Genomic DNA, 15,953 nt, shown 5'->3' with positions numbered 1-15,953 from the left:
TTTTTAAAATAGCAGTTTTCTGTAGTAGAAAATCTTAATAGAAAGCAAATTTTTAAAAAATCAGATCACTTACTGCTTTTGTGTCTAGCTTTTGAAAAGTTTAAAGTTTAGTTATATTGATATAACTGGTTATCAGCAGATTTTCTAATGATGGAAACAAATGAAAAATATACAACTATGCTGATATAACTTTTTTTTTGCTCTTCAGATTATGGGTTCCATGAAAGTTTTATCATTTATTGCAGATGGATTCTACATTTATTATCCTATGTTGGTGGTAATTCTCTGCATTGCTACTTATTTTAGGTAAGAAATTTATCATTTTTCCTTATACCCATAGTGGGATCTGTGTATCTTTTCTTTGTAAAACTTCTTTAAATATTTACTGTTTGCTTGATAGTTGTTGTTTGTTTGATTTTGGTTTTGAGGAAACTGAGAATAGTTTGAAGAAATTGCTTTAATGAAGAAATTAGGTTCTTCCCTCTAAGGATATTTTAATGAAAAGAGAAGTAGTGTTATTTTACTACAGTTACTTAAGCACAAACTGGTATGATTAATTACAGTATATTAACACCTAACTCCTGGCATTTGTCAGTGAAGTCCGATATAGCCTGACCCTTTCATACCTAACTTCTTTCTAATAACTCATAATTTAATCTTAGGGCTTTCCTCATAATCATTGCTGGGTTTCTAAATGCTTCAAATCACACCCGTTATGATGAGTCAGGTTAGGAGCAGTTATAACCAAGAAGGACATCTAGGATTGGAGGAGAAATTCTCTAGTTTTGCAAGGTTCATGGATTGCTTGTTTTATGGAATTAAAGTAAGTGATAGAAGCTTGGAAGATATAAAATTCGAAAGAAATTAAAGGACAGGTGTGCCTGTTTTGTTGTATCCTCTGCTTTCACATGTAGAAGATCCTTTTGTTTGTTCTTACTTCATAAATGCTTCATAACACACCAAAAATACCACTTCTTCAAAAACATTGTTTTTTGTTTTAAAGAGAACAAAACAAAACAAAGCAAATCAAAACAAAACAAAACAATGCAAGCAATACAGGATTTCAAAACAAGACAACAGGAAATCACCAGTTGCTATCCTAATGGCTCCTGTTCTCTCTGAAATAGTTGTCCATATCTTCACATACATTGAATTCAAAAACATTTTATTAATGTTAAGCACTTTGGTTTTTTTTTTCCTTCTTTCATTTTTTGCTTTTTATTTTTAGGTGGTTCTGAGCCTGACCTAGTTTATTTCTGTAAGGAGTCTATACCGTAAGGAATCTATACACAGTACTGAGAAAACTGCTGGGTATAAGCTTCCTAGAAAGAGAAATTAGTTCTGCTTAAAGAATTATAGATGTAATACTATGTAACTTGGCAATAATAAGTAATAATGAACCATAGGCTTCTTTGGGGTTGACAATACTAAAGAATAGTTTAGTTGTTTACAATGGAAAATAATGCTTGTCTTACGAACATCTACTTTTACTAGTTTGGGAACTCGTTGTCTGAATCTGCTTGGTTTCCAGCAGTTTATGGGAGATAATGATATGACATCAGACTTAGTTGATGAAGGAAAAGAATTAATCAAACGAGGTAAGATTTTAAAGTAAATGAAAAGAAGATGCTAAGTGCTAAGATAAAAATAATGTTTGTATAATTTGTAAATAACCTTTAATATATCTTAAGAAATTAGAAATTAATGCTGGTTAGCTAAAAATCTATCTATATATTTTTGTAAGGAAAAATAAATTGAAAACATCCATATTTCATGTTTCTTTAAGAAATTCTTACTGGGCGTGGTGGTGCATTCCCGTAATCCCAGCATTTGGGAGACTGAGGTAGGAGGATCGTTGTGAGTTCAAGACAGACAATCTTGGGCTACAAAGTAAGCTCAAGGCCAGCCTGAACTGCCTAGTGAGACCCTGTCTCAAAAAGACAGAAAAAGAAAGAAAGAAAGATTCTACATCATAAATTATATCTACAACTAAAAACAGCTTTTTATCATTTTGGAGTTGTATTCATATTTCCCTTGAAACATATTTTCCAAATTCTATATTCTATAAAATTCATTAGAGAGTCATTAGTTTGATACTGCATGGAAAATCATTCAATTCAAGGCTGTTTCTCTTATCATGTTATTAATGTGAGAACGTGAGCACTGTTAGAATATATGGCACTCTACTAAAAGCCAGTCACAAAATTGAATGTATTAACTTACTGATGTGGAGGAGATGATAGAATGTAGGGACGGGAGGGATTTGACTTTGGGACATTGGGATTTGGACATTCTCTGACACTTTCAAGTACTGTATAGTTCTTCCCTACTATTGAGTTGATACAATAGTTTTGTTTTTTGAATTAATTAGACCTCATCTGATTTTCACAAATAAGACAATAAATTAGAAGGTATTTGAAGGACAACCAAAATTATAGTATATCCTGTATGGGGCGATGTTAAATGCTGAGTGTATATGACTTAAAGAGAGTAACGAGAGAGAGTAACAAGAGAAAGCACTCCTATTAGACACAGAGAAAAAAGTATGAGTCAGCCTAGAAGATAGAGCTAGAAACAAAAGAAGTTAGAGAGCAACAAATTTTAGGTCACCATAAGGAAAATATCTTATTGCAATTACTCTATGTCTAATTAAACAATATTCAACCAAATTTGAGGTTATTTTTCTGTCTCTAGAGAAGAGAAAAAGGCAAAGGCAAGAAGAAGGTGAAAATCGAAGAAGAGTAAGTACAGTATTTACTAAATCACTTAACAGTAGTAAGAATCATACCGATTTAAGGTAATTGGTTAAAGATATAAAAACAGTGGAAAAATGACAGGGCATATTTTTCAAGAAAGGGGATTTTAGTACTTTTATATGCAAATACTAGGTATCCTGTCATTTTTTTCCAAAAAGATACTGGTGACAAACTACTTAATCTGTGGTCAGTGGCAAGCAGTTTGTTGCCTAAGGTATGTTTTCAGTAGTATTTGTTGAATGAATGAAAAACTTCATGAAACCTTTGTATTAAAGTGGTTTTGATTGTTTTAAAATTGTTATGCTTTTTTAATAACATAGTGTAAACTTTATTCCTTCTTAATTTTTCTTAGTCCTCCATTTGCTAATACAAGCTAACTTTCTCTTTATGAAAAGGCAACAAATGAAAAAACCTAGTCATAATTACAACAAAATTTTAATAGCTGGATGTATTTTCCTGATAAAATGAAGGGAGAAATGAAATTTGATAGTTGTCTATTTTACAGTATATATCATGTAAAAGGAAGACGTGTTCTTTTTTAAAAAAATAAACAGCTTTATTGAAATACAATTGCATGTACATAATATATACATTTTCAGGAGTTACACATATAGACATATCTCCATTTATTGCGAGAGGTAAAACTAAAATCAAAGAGTAAAAGTTACTGGAGAAAGACTTCACTCTCTATGAGAATTTCTAACTTCCACTATTTACCAAAATTGCAATATCCTGCTCAAATGTGGAAAACTGTGACCTAATCAAAGAACTGAAAAACATAGTTTAGAATGAGTTCTTTCATGGCAGGTTAAATTAGGTGAATGGCCATTACATTCTAGTGGCCATTACAATTCTAAGAACTTAATGAGTACAATCTCAGTGAATATGATTTTACTACATTTAAGATAATTCACAATTCTGTTAGTCATCATCTAATTATACCTTATACAACTTGAATCACAGCATCAAAAATGACTTTTCAAGGTTGTGGTAGCTTATTTGAGAGAAAGAAAATTTTACTGACATCTGATAAGTCATTTATGAGTTTTCATGATTCTTACATGGTCAAGTTTGTAGTTGTAATATTGTTTTTGAATTTTAGATAGATTAATATTTAACATAATCATAGCTAGCAAAAATGTCTATAAATGTCTTCACTGAAAATTCAGGCTTACGGAGATTGATTTGAATAAAACATATAAAAATATAAACATTGGCCTGTGATTTTTAAAGGTATTGATACTAATGTATTTCTGACTAAAATAATTACTCTCTATATAGAATCTGTTGACACTAATGGGTATTTCCTATTCTTTAATTACATATTCATTTATATTTCCTTCTTAGGAATGGAAAGAACGTTATGGACACAATAGAGAAGATTCCACTAGGAATAGAAATGTTCATTCTGATCCAAAAGAGTCAAATTTCTCAGATGGTAATACCAATTGGTGTAAGTAGTTTATATTTGCTTGGGATTTTTTCTTATGTTTACCTGTATAGAGACTGAGAATTAGGATACCAATCTAGAAATGCCTAGATTTTGTAATAATTATCTTCAGTGATTTACTTTCTTATATTCCTCCATATACACAAGGAAAGGGAAACTCAAATATATATTCTAATAAAGAAAACACCAAATGAATAAGTATATTAACCTGAATAACATAAGCACTTAGGCCACTCATGTTCTAGGCAAGTACTTATTTCTACTATTTACCTTGATGTTTTTCTATATTTTTCTGTTAGTAGATGTTGGTTATTCAGTCATTTTTATAATAGTTTATTGATTAACCCATATATGTCAGATACTTTCCTATGTTTATAGCTATATAAACAAAACAAATGACTTGACTTTAGGATGCTCACATTTTAGAGAGAGACTGATACTCTCATAGCATTGACCTTGTACTGCCATGAGGCAAAGAAGCCATTTGTCTCTTATTTTTGTGTAGAACCTTGCACTGTAGAGAAGGCAAAGTTTGTTGTCTCTGGGAGAGATATAATACTGAGGGACCTCATCACTGAGGTTTCAATGTACAGGGGTCTGCAAAAGACTGAAGGTGAAACAGGAAAACCAAGGCCTCCTTTCCAGTCAATGATAAATTTTGCACAGCAGTACTCTACTGATGGAGAAGTAGAAAAGTAGAAACATACTCCCCTCTCCCCATCCATGGCATAGGCTTGCAGTGACTGCTGAAATGCATGATTGGAAATAATACTGAGAGAGAACCATTTGATACTTGAAGTCCTACAAAGCCTAAGGTAATGACAGTCCATTTCTGGAGAAATGTACAATCTGTGGGACTTAAGGGAAATAAAACAACAAAGTCCAAATTCAGATTAGCTACATATTTCAACTAGGTTAATTTCAGCCTTCAATAGGATTACCAATAGAAGAAATATGACCATTCTGGGCAAAATTGGTATTTGTCTTAATTTCTACTTTATTTTGTAGAAAATGTCTGGCAAAATGAGGAGGTATTCAAGAAAATAGGAAACTATAAAAAAAAAAATACGAGCCATCTTTTACCTAGAGCAGTCAACATATTAGACTTTGAAGTGATTCAAATATTGGAATTGTCAGACAGTACAGTGACTAAAATAGTAAATTAGTATGTGAAAAGATCTAATTGGAAAGCTTGAACGAGGTGCATGAACAGTTGGGAGAATATTATAGATATAGAAACCACAAAAGAGCTACATAAAAATTTTAGAAATATTTTAGTGACAGATTTTATTATAGATTTCTCATGGGAACTGTTAGGCTATTTATTGTAGATTTCTCATGGGAGCTGTTAGACTATTGTAGATTTCTCATGGGAGCTGTTACAGATGTGTACATATGTGGTACTGAAAAGCTCATCTTGGGGAATAGAAAAAGGGTTTTGTCTGGGGAATAGGTTTGACCAATAAATATTTCTGTAACAAAAAAATAGTTCCATATTTAGGAGTGGATAATATTTAGCCAAGTGAAGGATTTTTAATCAGGAGAAATAGTGAATGAGTGTAAGACATAGTGATATGAGAGAACCTTTGTATTTCTCTCTGTGATTAAGCATCTTAAGTATAGTGAGACTGAAAAGAGAGGAGGCCATACAGATGTGGACAACAGACATTGTCATACTCAAAAGTTGGGTTTTGTATTGAACAGGATTTTAATCTGAGAAGAAGCATGATAGGATGTTTGATTTAGAAAAATGAATTTGGAGTATATTTTGATAATACAGTCAAGAAATAAAGAGGGTTTAAAGTAAGGCAGAGATCTCAGAGGTGAAAAGGATTTATTTGACATAATTGGGATAAAATAATGAACAGCTAAAGCTGTGGAATAGCAGGATTCTGTAAAGGCATTGGGTGTTACCATAAAGTTTACAGAATGGAAACATCTGGTAGTATAGGAAAATGGTTAATAGAAGAGGAGACACAAGACTTTTTTGATGATGAGTTACTGAGATCCTAGAATGTGGTAGTTAATTACTATTAAATGAATGAAAAAATTATGAAAAACACTGAAAAAAGCTTGAATTTGGGGCTGGGGATTTAGCTCAGTGGCATAAGCGCCTGCCTTGCAAGCAGGCAGTCGTGAGTTCGATCCCCGGTACCGATATAAAGGAAAAAGACCAAAAAAATAAATAAATAAATAAAAAGCTTGAATTTATGTCAGAGTTCAAGATGACAAAATGTGAGACATGAATAGTTGCTTTAAGTTTTTGAAAAGAGCTGTATCCTAAAGTTGTTTCGAAGCTACTTGGACTGTTAGATAATTTCATGAGAACTTAAATTGTTTGTAGAGAAAATCTTCATCCATGGAGAAAAGGCAGAGCTCTGTAGATTTGTCCTGCCCAGTGTGGTAGTCATTAGTTGCATGTGACTACTGAGTACTCACAATGTGGCTAGTGCTTCATATTGATAATATTTTGTATGTAATGTGTTAGAATTAAATATACTAAAGTTAATTTAATCTATATATTTTACTGTTTCATGTAATTACTAGAAAATTTCAAATTAAACGTGGAACTTGCATTTTATATATATTGACCACTGCTGGACTTTCTTTAAGAGCTTTGGTTGATTACATTTTTTAGTGCTAGCCAAAAAAATGAGTGTCACTATTACTGAAACTTGATTTGATAATGAACAGCTTCACTGTTATAATACAATAGTTAAGTATTCTCATTCATACTAAGTCTGCTGTATCTGCTTCTGAACTTAGCTGCAAGGTTGGGGAAATTTTTCCTGTTATTTGCTATTCTACTGTTTATAGTTTTAATCAGACTTTAAAGAACTATGTAGTTATCTTTTCTTTCATTATTTTTCTTCCCAGTCAAAATTCAGATCCTGTAAAATCTTGGTTTTTCTTCTTGTGAACCCATGAATTGTGATTTATAAATAAAAAGACAGTAAGGAAATAGGCATTTCTCTTTTTTCTCCTTTTGAACAGCATCCAAATATACGAGGGCTAATAATAGAACTGAAAGAGATCGAATAGAACTTCTCCAAGATGCAGAACCTTTGGATTTTAATGCAGAAACATTCAATGATGATCCTCTTGAATCTGAATCAGGAAGGTAGGTTCTGATTATGTCATTTTGACTCAAACATTCCTCTGAAATTTTAATAACATATTGACAAGATTAGAAACAAGTGATAAGGTAAGGTAAGAAAAATAGCCCTTTTTACTACAACCTTCAATACTATTTTATTCCTTTTAATATTTTTATATTTAAAAAAATATACCATTCAATCATGGTAATTAAAATTGGTATGTTTATATTATACATAAGAATTGAAGTTCTTATATATATGCACATATATGTGCGTATGCCTGTACCTGGCAATTCTATTTATGAAGTTTATTATATTTAGCAAACAACTGTGTATCTATATCTTGATGGAAGATACACTTCTAAGTACTTTAACGATATTTTATGGTTACAAATACAGAGAGGCCTAACTTTGGCTAGAGCCACCTCTAAATGGCAAGTCAGGCATGTAGACTCCAGTATTCTTACTGCAAAGACTATAGTTTTAGCAACTATGGTACAAGGAAATAATTAAATAAAAGCAAAAATAATTAAAACAAATATCAGATGCACAGAGATGTTGCTGTATTATTACTATAAATAGCAAAAACCTAAAATCTTCTATTTATATTCAGTAATTGAGAGTGGTTATTAAACTGATTAAGTCTCCTGAATATGTCTTACATACTCTCATTTTTAAAAAAATATTTCTCTGTCATATATATACTCTAGACTCTAAAACAATTGCTGGTTAATTTATAACTAAGTTCTTTTGGATAATATGTTTGGAAGGTAAGTTTCTGCATTTAGCTGCTGATTGATTTAGCTCACAAGCTATGTGGTTAGTTTCTTTTATAGTGTTCTCATTATCGTTTTCTATTTTTAATGCCTCAGATGATTTCTTTATGTTTGCCCTTTAGATATCAGCCTGGTGGACGATATCTCTCAATGTCTTCCAGTATAATATTTGAAGATATCTAAAGTCTGAAAAAATTTGTGGAACAACTAAGCGGGTCAACACATCACATTGGTTCAGTTTTTGTGAACATCTGTACGCCCTAGAATTTCCTGCCTACTGTCAAGGAAGTGTCAGTATAACAACAACAACAACAACAACAAAAAGAATTAATCACAGTTTAGTTTATTAAAGGGTATTATCTTTTCTAAAAGATTTATTACATACCATTCCCTAAGTGTCTGCCTTAGAAGTAGGGTTACAGTGGAAAGATTTAATTCATGATAAAGATCAGTATATGTAGAGAACATATACTTCAGTTTCATGCAAATTCTTTTCAGGAAAGTTACTTAAAGATTCAAGGAAGCCATAAAGGTACTAAATGTCATACATTTTATTGTTGTGATTTACATTATTGTTGTTTCTAAAAAATGTATTCAACCTGTATTTCCCAAAGAAACATAAGTGAATGGAGACCTCAAGTAATAACCATATTTACAAAACTCATGTCTTAAAACTTACTTACTAGACATAACTGAATGTAAAAAGTTCTTTTTCAAATCTGTATGCAAATTTGTGAGGTATTTTGCATGAATAATTAAGATTATATTTCGATTAATAGTGTTAGTATCTTTAGCATGTATACACTAACCAAACAATATATTATTTTTCAGTCATTGAAGTAACTGGATTTTAAAAACGCTTTGGTATTACATTAGAAAAGATTTCCATTTCAGAGGGAAATAATTCACTTTGGGTGTTTAGTATATTGATTTAAGTACTGATTCAGTTTAAGGGGCAATCTTAAGTATTAATGATAATTTTTAATAACCAAAGAATTCTTCAGAATTATCTATTTAAAGTTTCTTGTTTACACTTTTTAAAAAGAAAACATGTGGCTATTCAAAGATAAAACATGAATTTATTAAATTATGCTTTATAGAAAACTACTAGAACAGAATTGTATAATAATAACTTTTTGGTTAAATGTGCTTATTATTTCATCTTGATGGTTTTAATCTTTTTGGTTTAAGCCACAGTTGAGTATTATATTTTAAAGCACCAGCATTTTATTGCAAAGTGGAAGTAGCACAGTGTAACATGCTCACAGAGAGTATTTATAGTTCTGAAAATACTTGTAATTCTCATAGAATCCATGCCACATGGGGTAACCATACTTGAGCTTGCCTCTCAGTTTTTTAATTTTTGGTTTTTTTCTTGATGGTATTGGGGATTGAACTCAGAGACTTCAAACTGAGCTACATTCCAGGCTGTATTTTATTTTGTGACAGTCTCACAAATTCATAAAGTGGGTTTGAACTTGCAATCTTCCTGCTTCATTCTCCCAGAATGCTGGGATTACAGGTATAAGGCAATAAGCCAATATACCTGGCTGCTGATTCTCAGAGTAGCGTCCTTATAATTATTACTAGTGCTCATTTTCCATTTCAACTGTCTATATTAGAAGATTCTAGTATTATCCTAATAATATAATTATATGTTTCTTGAAGATAATTTTCCTGAGTCATAAATTAAAAATTTTTACTTTCCTCTTTAATGAATGTTATCATGAAAAATTTTAAAAGCATGCTCCTATCCAAGTATTAATTTTTTTTCTTCTTTACTTTTTTTATGGTGCTGAAGATAGAACCCAAGGCCTTGTGTATGCTAACAAGTATTCCCCACTGAGCTAAACCTACAGTCCCTATCTGTTTTTGATCTTTCAGTTTTAATGATCTTTGAAGTTATATCCCCCTTTAAAATAATTATTAATGGATAGATGTATTCTCAGTTGGAGATCATATAGCCTGCTCATTTGAGGATACACATTTGAACTTTTTATTCTGAAGTGTTGTTAGCAATAGACTAGAAGAAGTGATAATTTAATATTGTTTATAATTTCACAATTGATTCAGTGACTCCTTTGGGCAGACCATGTAACATTTCAGTGTCTCAGTTTCTTCATTTGCAGAATGAAGAAGATACTTGCAATTTTCCTACTGAAATACTCACAAAACTGTTGTGAGGGAGTTGAGCTGTGGTTTATGTATAAGAATTTAGATGCTATGTCCTCCTAGTGGTACCTGAAGATGTCAAATGAGAGAAATGATCTTCCCAGAAAGGGATCGAAGTTCTTGTTGTGACAGAGAAGCTTACAAGTCCTCAAAGCAAAAACTTTCTAAAATTAATTCATCAAATGTCCTGTAGAAAATCTGTTTTATTATTCGGCCTAGTATTTAGATTTAAAGAATCGTGTTTCTCATAAGGTTTTGTCATGAAACTCAGATGCTGTTGTAAAGAAATAGAAAAAGAAGAAATTGTCCAGTTACTTTAATAAATAACTTTTATAGTGATAGTTAAAAATATAAAGAAATGTTACTCTTTCTTTATTATTAAATTTTTATGATTATAATAATTGAAGCACATGTATTTATACTTTGCAAGTGTTATAGAGTCCCTTTGACTTTTGAGTTATTTCAAAATAATTTTTGATTAGTTCTGTGATCCCAAGTCTTCAAATTTTAAAGCAGAGTTTGTCTTAAAGCATTTTATATGCAGCCACTTAGGAAAGTTACTTTGCTGAGTAAATTTCAGTTTGGAAAGCATTGATTTAACCTTTGAAGACTTAAGAGGGTTTTTATTCTGGCGAATAAGTTAATATTTGTTAAACTACCTTATGTAAACAACATATATACAAAAAATTTTCTGTTTTGAGAAGCTTATTAACATGTGAGACTGATTGTAAAATATTACTACTAAATTCATATACTTTACATGCAAAGTGCATTTCTTAAAGACTATTTCTGATAATTACTTTTTGATCTCTTTCTTACATGGTGAGGAGTACCTGATTAGAGTTTTCTAAATTATTTTTCTAAGTAATTATTAGGCAAGGATATTCAGTAAGCTAGTGATTCAAATAACCATTGCAGAAAGTAATACTAACCTGTAAATTTCATGAATCACTTGTAAATTGCTGGTTGTTTTATGACATAAACAACTTATTATCAATAGAGCAGTTTTTGTCAAAAAATTTATTTTATTTTTTGGTGCAGTGCCAAGGATTGAACCCAGGGTCCTTGCCTTCAAGTATATCCCATCCCTTTTTAAAAATTTTCTCATTTTATACAGGATCTTACCAAGTTGCTAAGTTGTCTGGGCTGAGTTTGAATTCACAATCCTGTCTCAAAGGCCACTATGCCCAACTTAAAAACATTCTTAAAAAATAAAGTCTATGTCTAATTATTAAAACTTGACTGTATTCCAAATGAATACAGGGGCTTTACGATAATTTAATGGTACAAAAGGCCTTCTCTTCATAAAAGTGGCAGAAAACTAAATCAGAGCATTAGTTTTCCACATTATAAAGACTATATCAAAGAATTCAACAATGTAGACATTTAAAAAATAATCCTGTTAGTTGATTTGGGTTTTTTTTGCCTATTTGTTTAAATTATTGCTCTAGAAATTTAAGCAAAATATATACCTAAATTAAATGTAAGTAGGAAAGTCAATATGTATGCTTTTTTAAAGTATGTTTTAGCATGTTAATGAAGGAGTTTCATTTGTGTTCAATAACAAACTTCATTTTCATTATGTTTAATAGTTTTAGGGAATGTTCTTGATGTTGTATTGATTACTGTAGTAAAGGATAAATACATTCTGTATTTACAGTTCACACTGTTCAGTAAGATAAGGTTTATACTTATGATGTGAGTGGACTAGGCCTGAAAATCAGAAGGAGGAAGGTATATTTGCACTAAAAAATGTGTTCCTGAGAAACTTAGCATACTCCAGGTGTAATAGATTGCACTAAATGTTAAGAAGTAAATGGATTTAGGCTTTTGTCTTTTCTGCCACTTCTGTCACTTTTTCGTTCCTTCCTTTTTGAGACCTGTCTTATGTGGCTTTCAAAATGCCAATAGATTTTTCTTCTGTTTTATGTACACAGTTGTTTTCAATGGGTAGTACACTTAAACAGAGCTACATCTGACTACAAATCTCACTGCTTGTAATAGCAGTAACGTACTTAATGTAAAGTGGTGAAACAGATTTTGCTAGACACTAAGCCACATTTGAAGGGAAATGTTAAGTATGCTACAAGGTCAGTGTGTTGTCACTTAGGTCACTAAGGAGGGCACTTTAGTGAAATAATTATTTCAGTGTAATGTTTTTCCCATAAAAATGTATTCCCAAAAAAGGGACAAAAGAAAATCAAAACTCATTAAGAACTATGAAACCTTTTTTTCAATAAAAAGAAATTTATAAATAATAATATTAAAAATTTCTTTGAGAAAGTTGAAACAATATGAGGAATACAGGAGATTTTCTTAAATACAAATGCCTCTCTGTGTAGGGTACTTCCAACTCAGTGACTTTTTCCTGTCCAGCAACACATCATGTGGTATTATCTTCTTTCCAAATTCCTAGAGACCAAGCCCTCTTGAATCATCAGCCACAGTATGTGTCCCCTTCCCACTGGACAGGAAACATGCTCTTCTCCCCAATTCTTCTGTTCCAAGCCTGATTTATTTAAAATTTTATTTCCATTTTCAAATATTTGGTCATTAATGTCAGCTGAAGCTTTGCTATAACTTTTCAGTCAATCAGTTTTTTCTTCCCTCCATACTCCCCTTCCTTCCTTTCTCCTCCTTTCTTCAACTCTGTGCTTATCCCTTCCTCTCCCCTCTCCTGTTTTGACAGGATCTCTTATTTTGCCCAGACTAGTATGAACTTTCAGGCTCAAGTGATCCTCCTGTCTCAGCCTCTTGCATAGCTGGGACTACAGATGTGCATCTGACTATTATATTTCTTAATAAAGCAAGATTATTGGTGTATTTCTCTTATAGGTCTCCTAAGGTCATAGGTCATAGGTCTCCTAAGATATATTTGTTTTAAATTAACATTCTTTTCCCTGGAAAACCTTTTCTTTTGTGATTATCTTAATCTCAAATTATTTTGTAAAAGGAGAATTTTACTGTATTTGGTTCAGAAGAGTAGAAAGACATCTTACTATGGCAGACATATATAAAGTCATACTTTTAAAACAGTATAACACCATTTAGAGTTGATATTATTAACAAATCTTGTCAACTTAACTCAGAGCTGTATTTATCGAAAGAATGCTGGCTAATATCTTCCCTATTTAGTATACCAAGTTGTAGGGGAGAGAATCTGTATTTTTTTTTTAAGCAATCCAATGGATTTGTTTTTGTCCTTATTTTTAAACCAACTTGAAATATTTTTCTCATTTTAGAGGGTATAAATTATGTAGACCTGCCTTTTCAATTATCATACTCTAATATATATTTATAAATTATAGCAATGAAAAATACAAAATTGCTCTAATATTGATCTTATTATTTCTTGCTATTTAATTTTTATAACATTTTGTGTAAGTAGCTAATTATAGTACTGCTTTTACTGTTTAAATTTTTTTCTCAAATAGGTTTTGATCATATCTTAGGAAAAATATTCTAAAGTTGAATAACATGAATTTGAAACACTGCTACATCATATATCTATATCTGTATAAAGATATATGATACTCAGTACCCAAGCAAATTATACCAAAAGCCTAACTTATATGTTGCATTAATAAAGTGCTTATTATTTTTCTCTTCCTCTAATTCAGGTGATTCGTGAAATAGAAGATAAAGTTTTTTCAAATGTGCATCTGTTGAGTTTTTCAAAATGTTAACTATGTTCATTTTTAGTGCATGATGCTAAATTTATCTTTAATCAACCATTATTACCTGATCTGATAAATGTTTTCCTATCTGACCAGTGTGTTGTAGGTTTAACTATTTTTCTCTGTAAATTCTCCCTACATTTTCAAATAGGTATTTGTAAATAGCTTCTAAAGTGCTACCTATAAGTAAATTAGCATTTTTTACCTTATCTATGCATAACGGTTTCTGCATTTGAATTTGACAAACTTGGTGACTTGCAATTCCTTTGTAGTACTGTAACTTATTGTGATGTAATGAAATTTTTGAAATGTTTATATGATTAGTTGTTAAAATATAGAAATTTATGTAGCTCTGCATGAAATAAACATGTTATGAAGAATTTTCTTAATTATTTATACATTTCATTTGACATAAATACTTAAGTAGATAAATGACTTGTGGTAATATAAGAAAATCAAGGAGTAGATTACCATGCATATCAGACTATTGATTATCTTTGAGTAATCAATACTTAAATTTGAGGAGAAGGAAAGATTAGTGATTAAGATGACTTCTGAATTGCTGCCTGCCTTCCATTCCTTGATTTAGGAGATGGTTTTATAGGTGCCTGTTTTGCATAGTACAGGCCTTTATGTGTGTTTTGCTACACAGACATTTTATTTGATAATACAAATGTTGACTAGGTAGAGAAAATTAAAGTATACAACTTCTTACATAAATCTGGAGTGGAGGAATGGTATTATGTTAAAAGGTTGTGATAAAACTAGTAGGAAGGTAAAGATTACTGCTTAATTCAGACATTTTAAATTTATACTTATTTGTAACTGAATGACAGAAACATAAAAATGTGCATATTTATAGAGTACCATGTGATGATGTGATACATGTACGTAGTGTGATAGAAATATGGTGGATGTTTAAATTTTTAAAAATTGTTACAGGAAAACACACATTACCATTAATTCCCCTCAAAATATTCTCCTGCTTTGAACACACACAGCCTATCTTGCCACTTAACTAAAGCAGTTCTGGAAGTCATCTTTTGTGAGTGTATTTATGAGGTGTGTTTTTAAAAAAAAGTTTGGTAAAGGCTGCTACTGAGTGCCATCCAATGGAAAGGCAGCCTTGTGAACAGTGTGATATGTCTGCATCCTCTTTCTTCACTGGATCTGGCACTATGTGACTGTGGCTCTTTCCCAGAGTCAAAATAACTGAGAAAGGGAAATACTTTGAATCTAATCAAGACATCAAGGCAACTGTGATAACACAATTAAAGATAGGAAAGAGGCTTTCCAGAACTGTTTCAGAAACTAGAAGGAATGATGGAATAAGTGTGGTTGAAGTTAAGGGAAGTAAGGGGAATTACTGACAGGATATGTGTGTGTGTGTGTGTGTGTGTGTGTGTGTGTGTGTGTGTGTGTGTTTTACTGCAGTGAATTTTTTAAAATTATACATTCATCCTATCATACATCATATATATTGTGCAGTATGTAAATCTGTTTAAATGTTATCTATTTCTTTAAACATCTATCATTTGTTTATGATAAAAACATTTAAACTTTCTTTGTAACTTAGATTTTGAGAAAGGTGCATGTCATAATCATTTTGGTAGTCATCAAAAGAATAAAAACAGTATATAGCTTCCAAAGGAGGAAAAATAAAATGATAAAAAGTGAAAAGACAAAAACAGCAACTAACAAAACAGCCCAATACTTAATTTTATTGTTTAAAGATTTGAGTAAAGTTGATAAAATGGTAAGGAAAGACAAATGAAGTGATTTCCTATGAAAGTCAGAGTAACACTTGACTCAGGGAAAGGAAGCAGAGTTTTTTGAAAAAGCAAATTTCTATTTATATTCTCTAAAGTGTATATTTATATTTTGTACACTCCTGAACATTTGCATGTTGCAAAATTTTAAAGATTTTAAAAACAAATGTTTTTAATGCAAATAATTTAAATGAATGAAGTTACATGATTATCTTAGAGATGCAGAAAACATTTTGATAAGATTCAATATTCATT

At 31.0% G+C, this 15,953-nt stretch overlaps 1 protein-coding gene across 4 annotated transcripts in view; it reads left to right on the top strand.

Moving 5' to 3' along the window:
* The window catches only part of Lmbrd2 (LMBR1 domain containing 2), a 47,889-nt gene extending 33,240 nt beyond the window's left edge, over positions 1-14,649 (top strand). For 3 of the 4 annotated variants that reach the window (XM_063258069.1, XM_063258070.1, XM_003470219.5), the window contains exons 13-18: positions 209-306; positions 1,495-1,598; positions 2,695-2,741; positions 4,104-4,209; positions 7,201-7,327; positions 8,203-14,318. In XM_063258069.1, the coding sequence (XP_063114139.1) occupies positions 209-306; positions 1,495-1,598; positions 2,695-2,741; positions 4,104-4,209; positions 7,201-7,327; positions 8,203-8,263 (543 nt within the window). In that variant the 3' untranslated portion in view covers positions 8,264-14,318. Of the gene's footprint in view, positions 1-208; positions 307-1,494; positions 1,599-2,694; positions 2,742-4,103; positions 4,210-7,200; positions 7,328-8,202 lie in introns of all 4 variants that reach the window. The other variant, XM_063258071.1, reaches the window with a different exon arrangement.
* The last annotated feature ends 1,304 nt before the right edge of the window (positions 14,650-15,953 follow it).

The sequence above is a fragment of the Cavia porcellus genome, unplaced genomic scaffold (assembly GCF_034190915.1).
Source record: "Cavia porcellus strain 051 isolate PalLab524CR breed Dunkin Hartley unplaced genomic scaffold, mCavPor4.1 scaffold_11, whole genome shotgun sequence".
In the NCBI taxonomy this organism is placed as follows: Eukaryota; Metazoa; Chordata; class Mammalia; order Rodentia; family Caviidae; genus Cavia; species Cavia porcellus.
The sequence above is the reverse complement of the archived record's forward strand: the minus strand, read 5'-3'. Positions and strand labels throughout refer to the sequence as shown.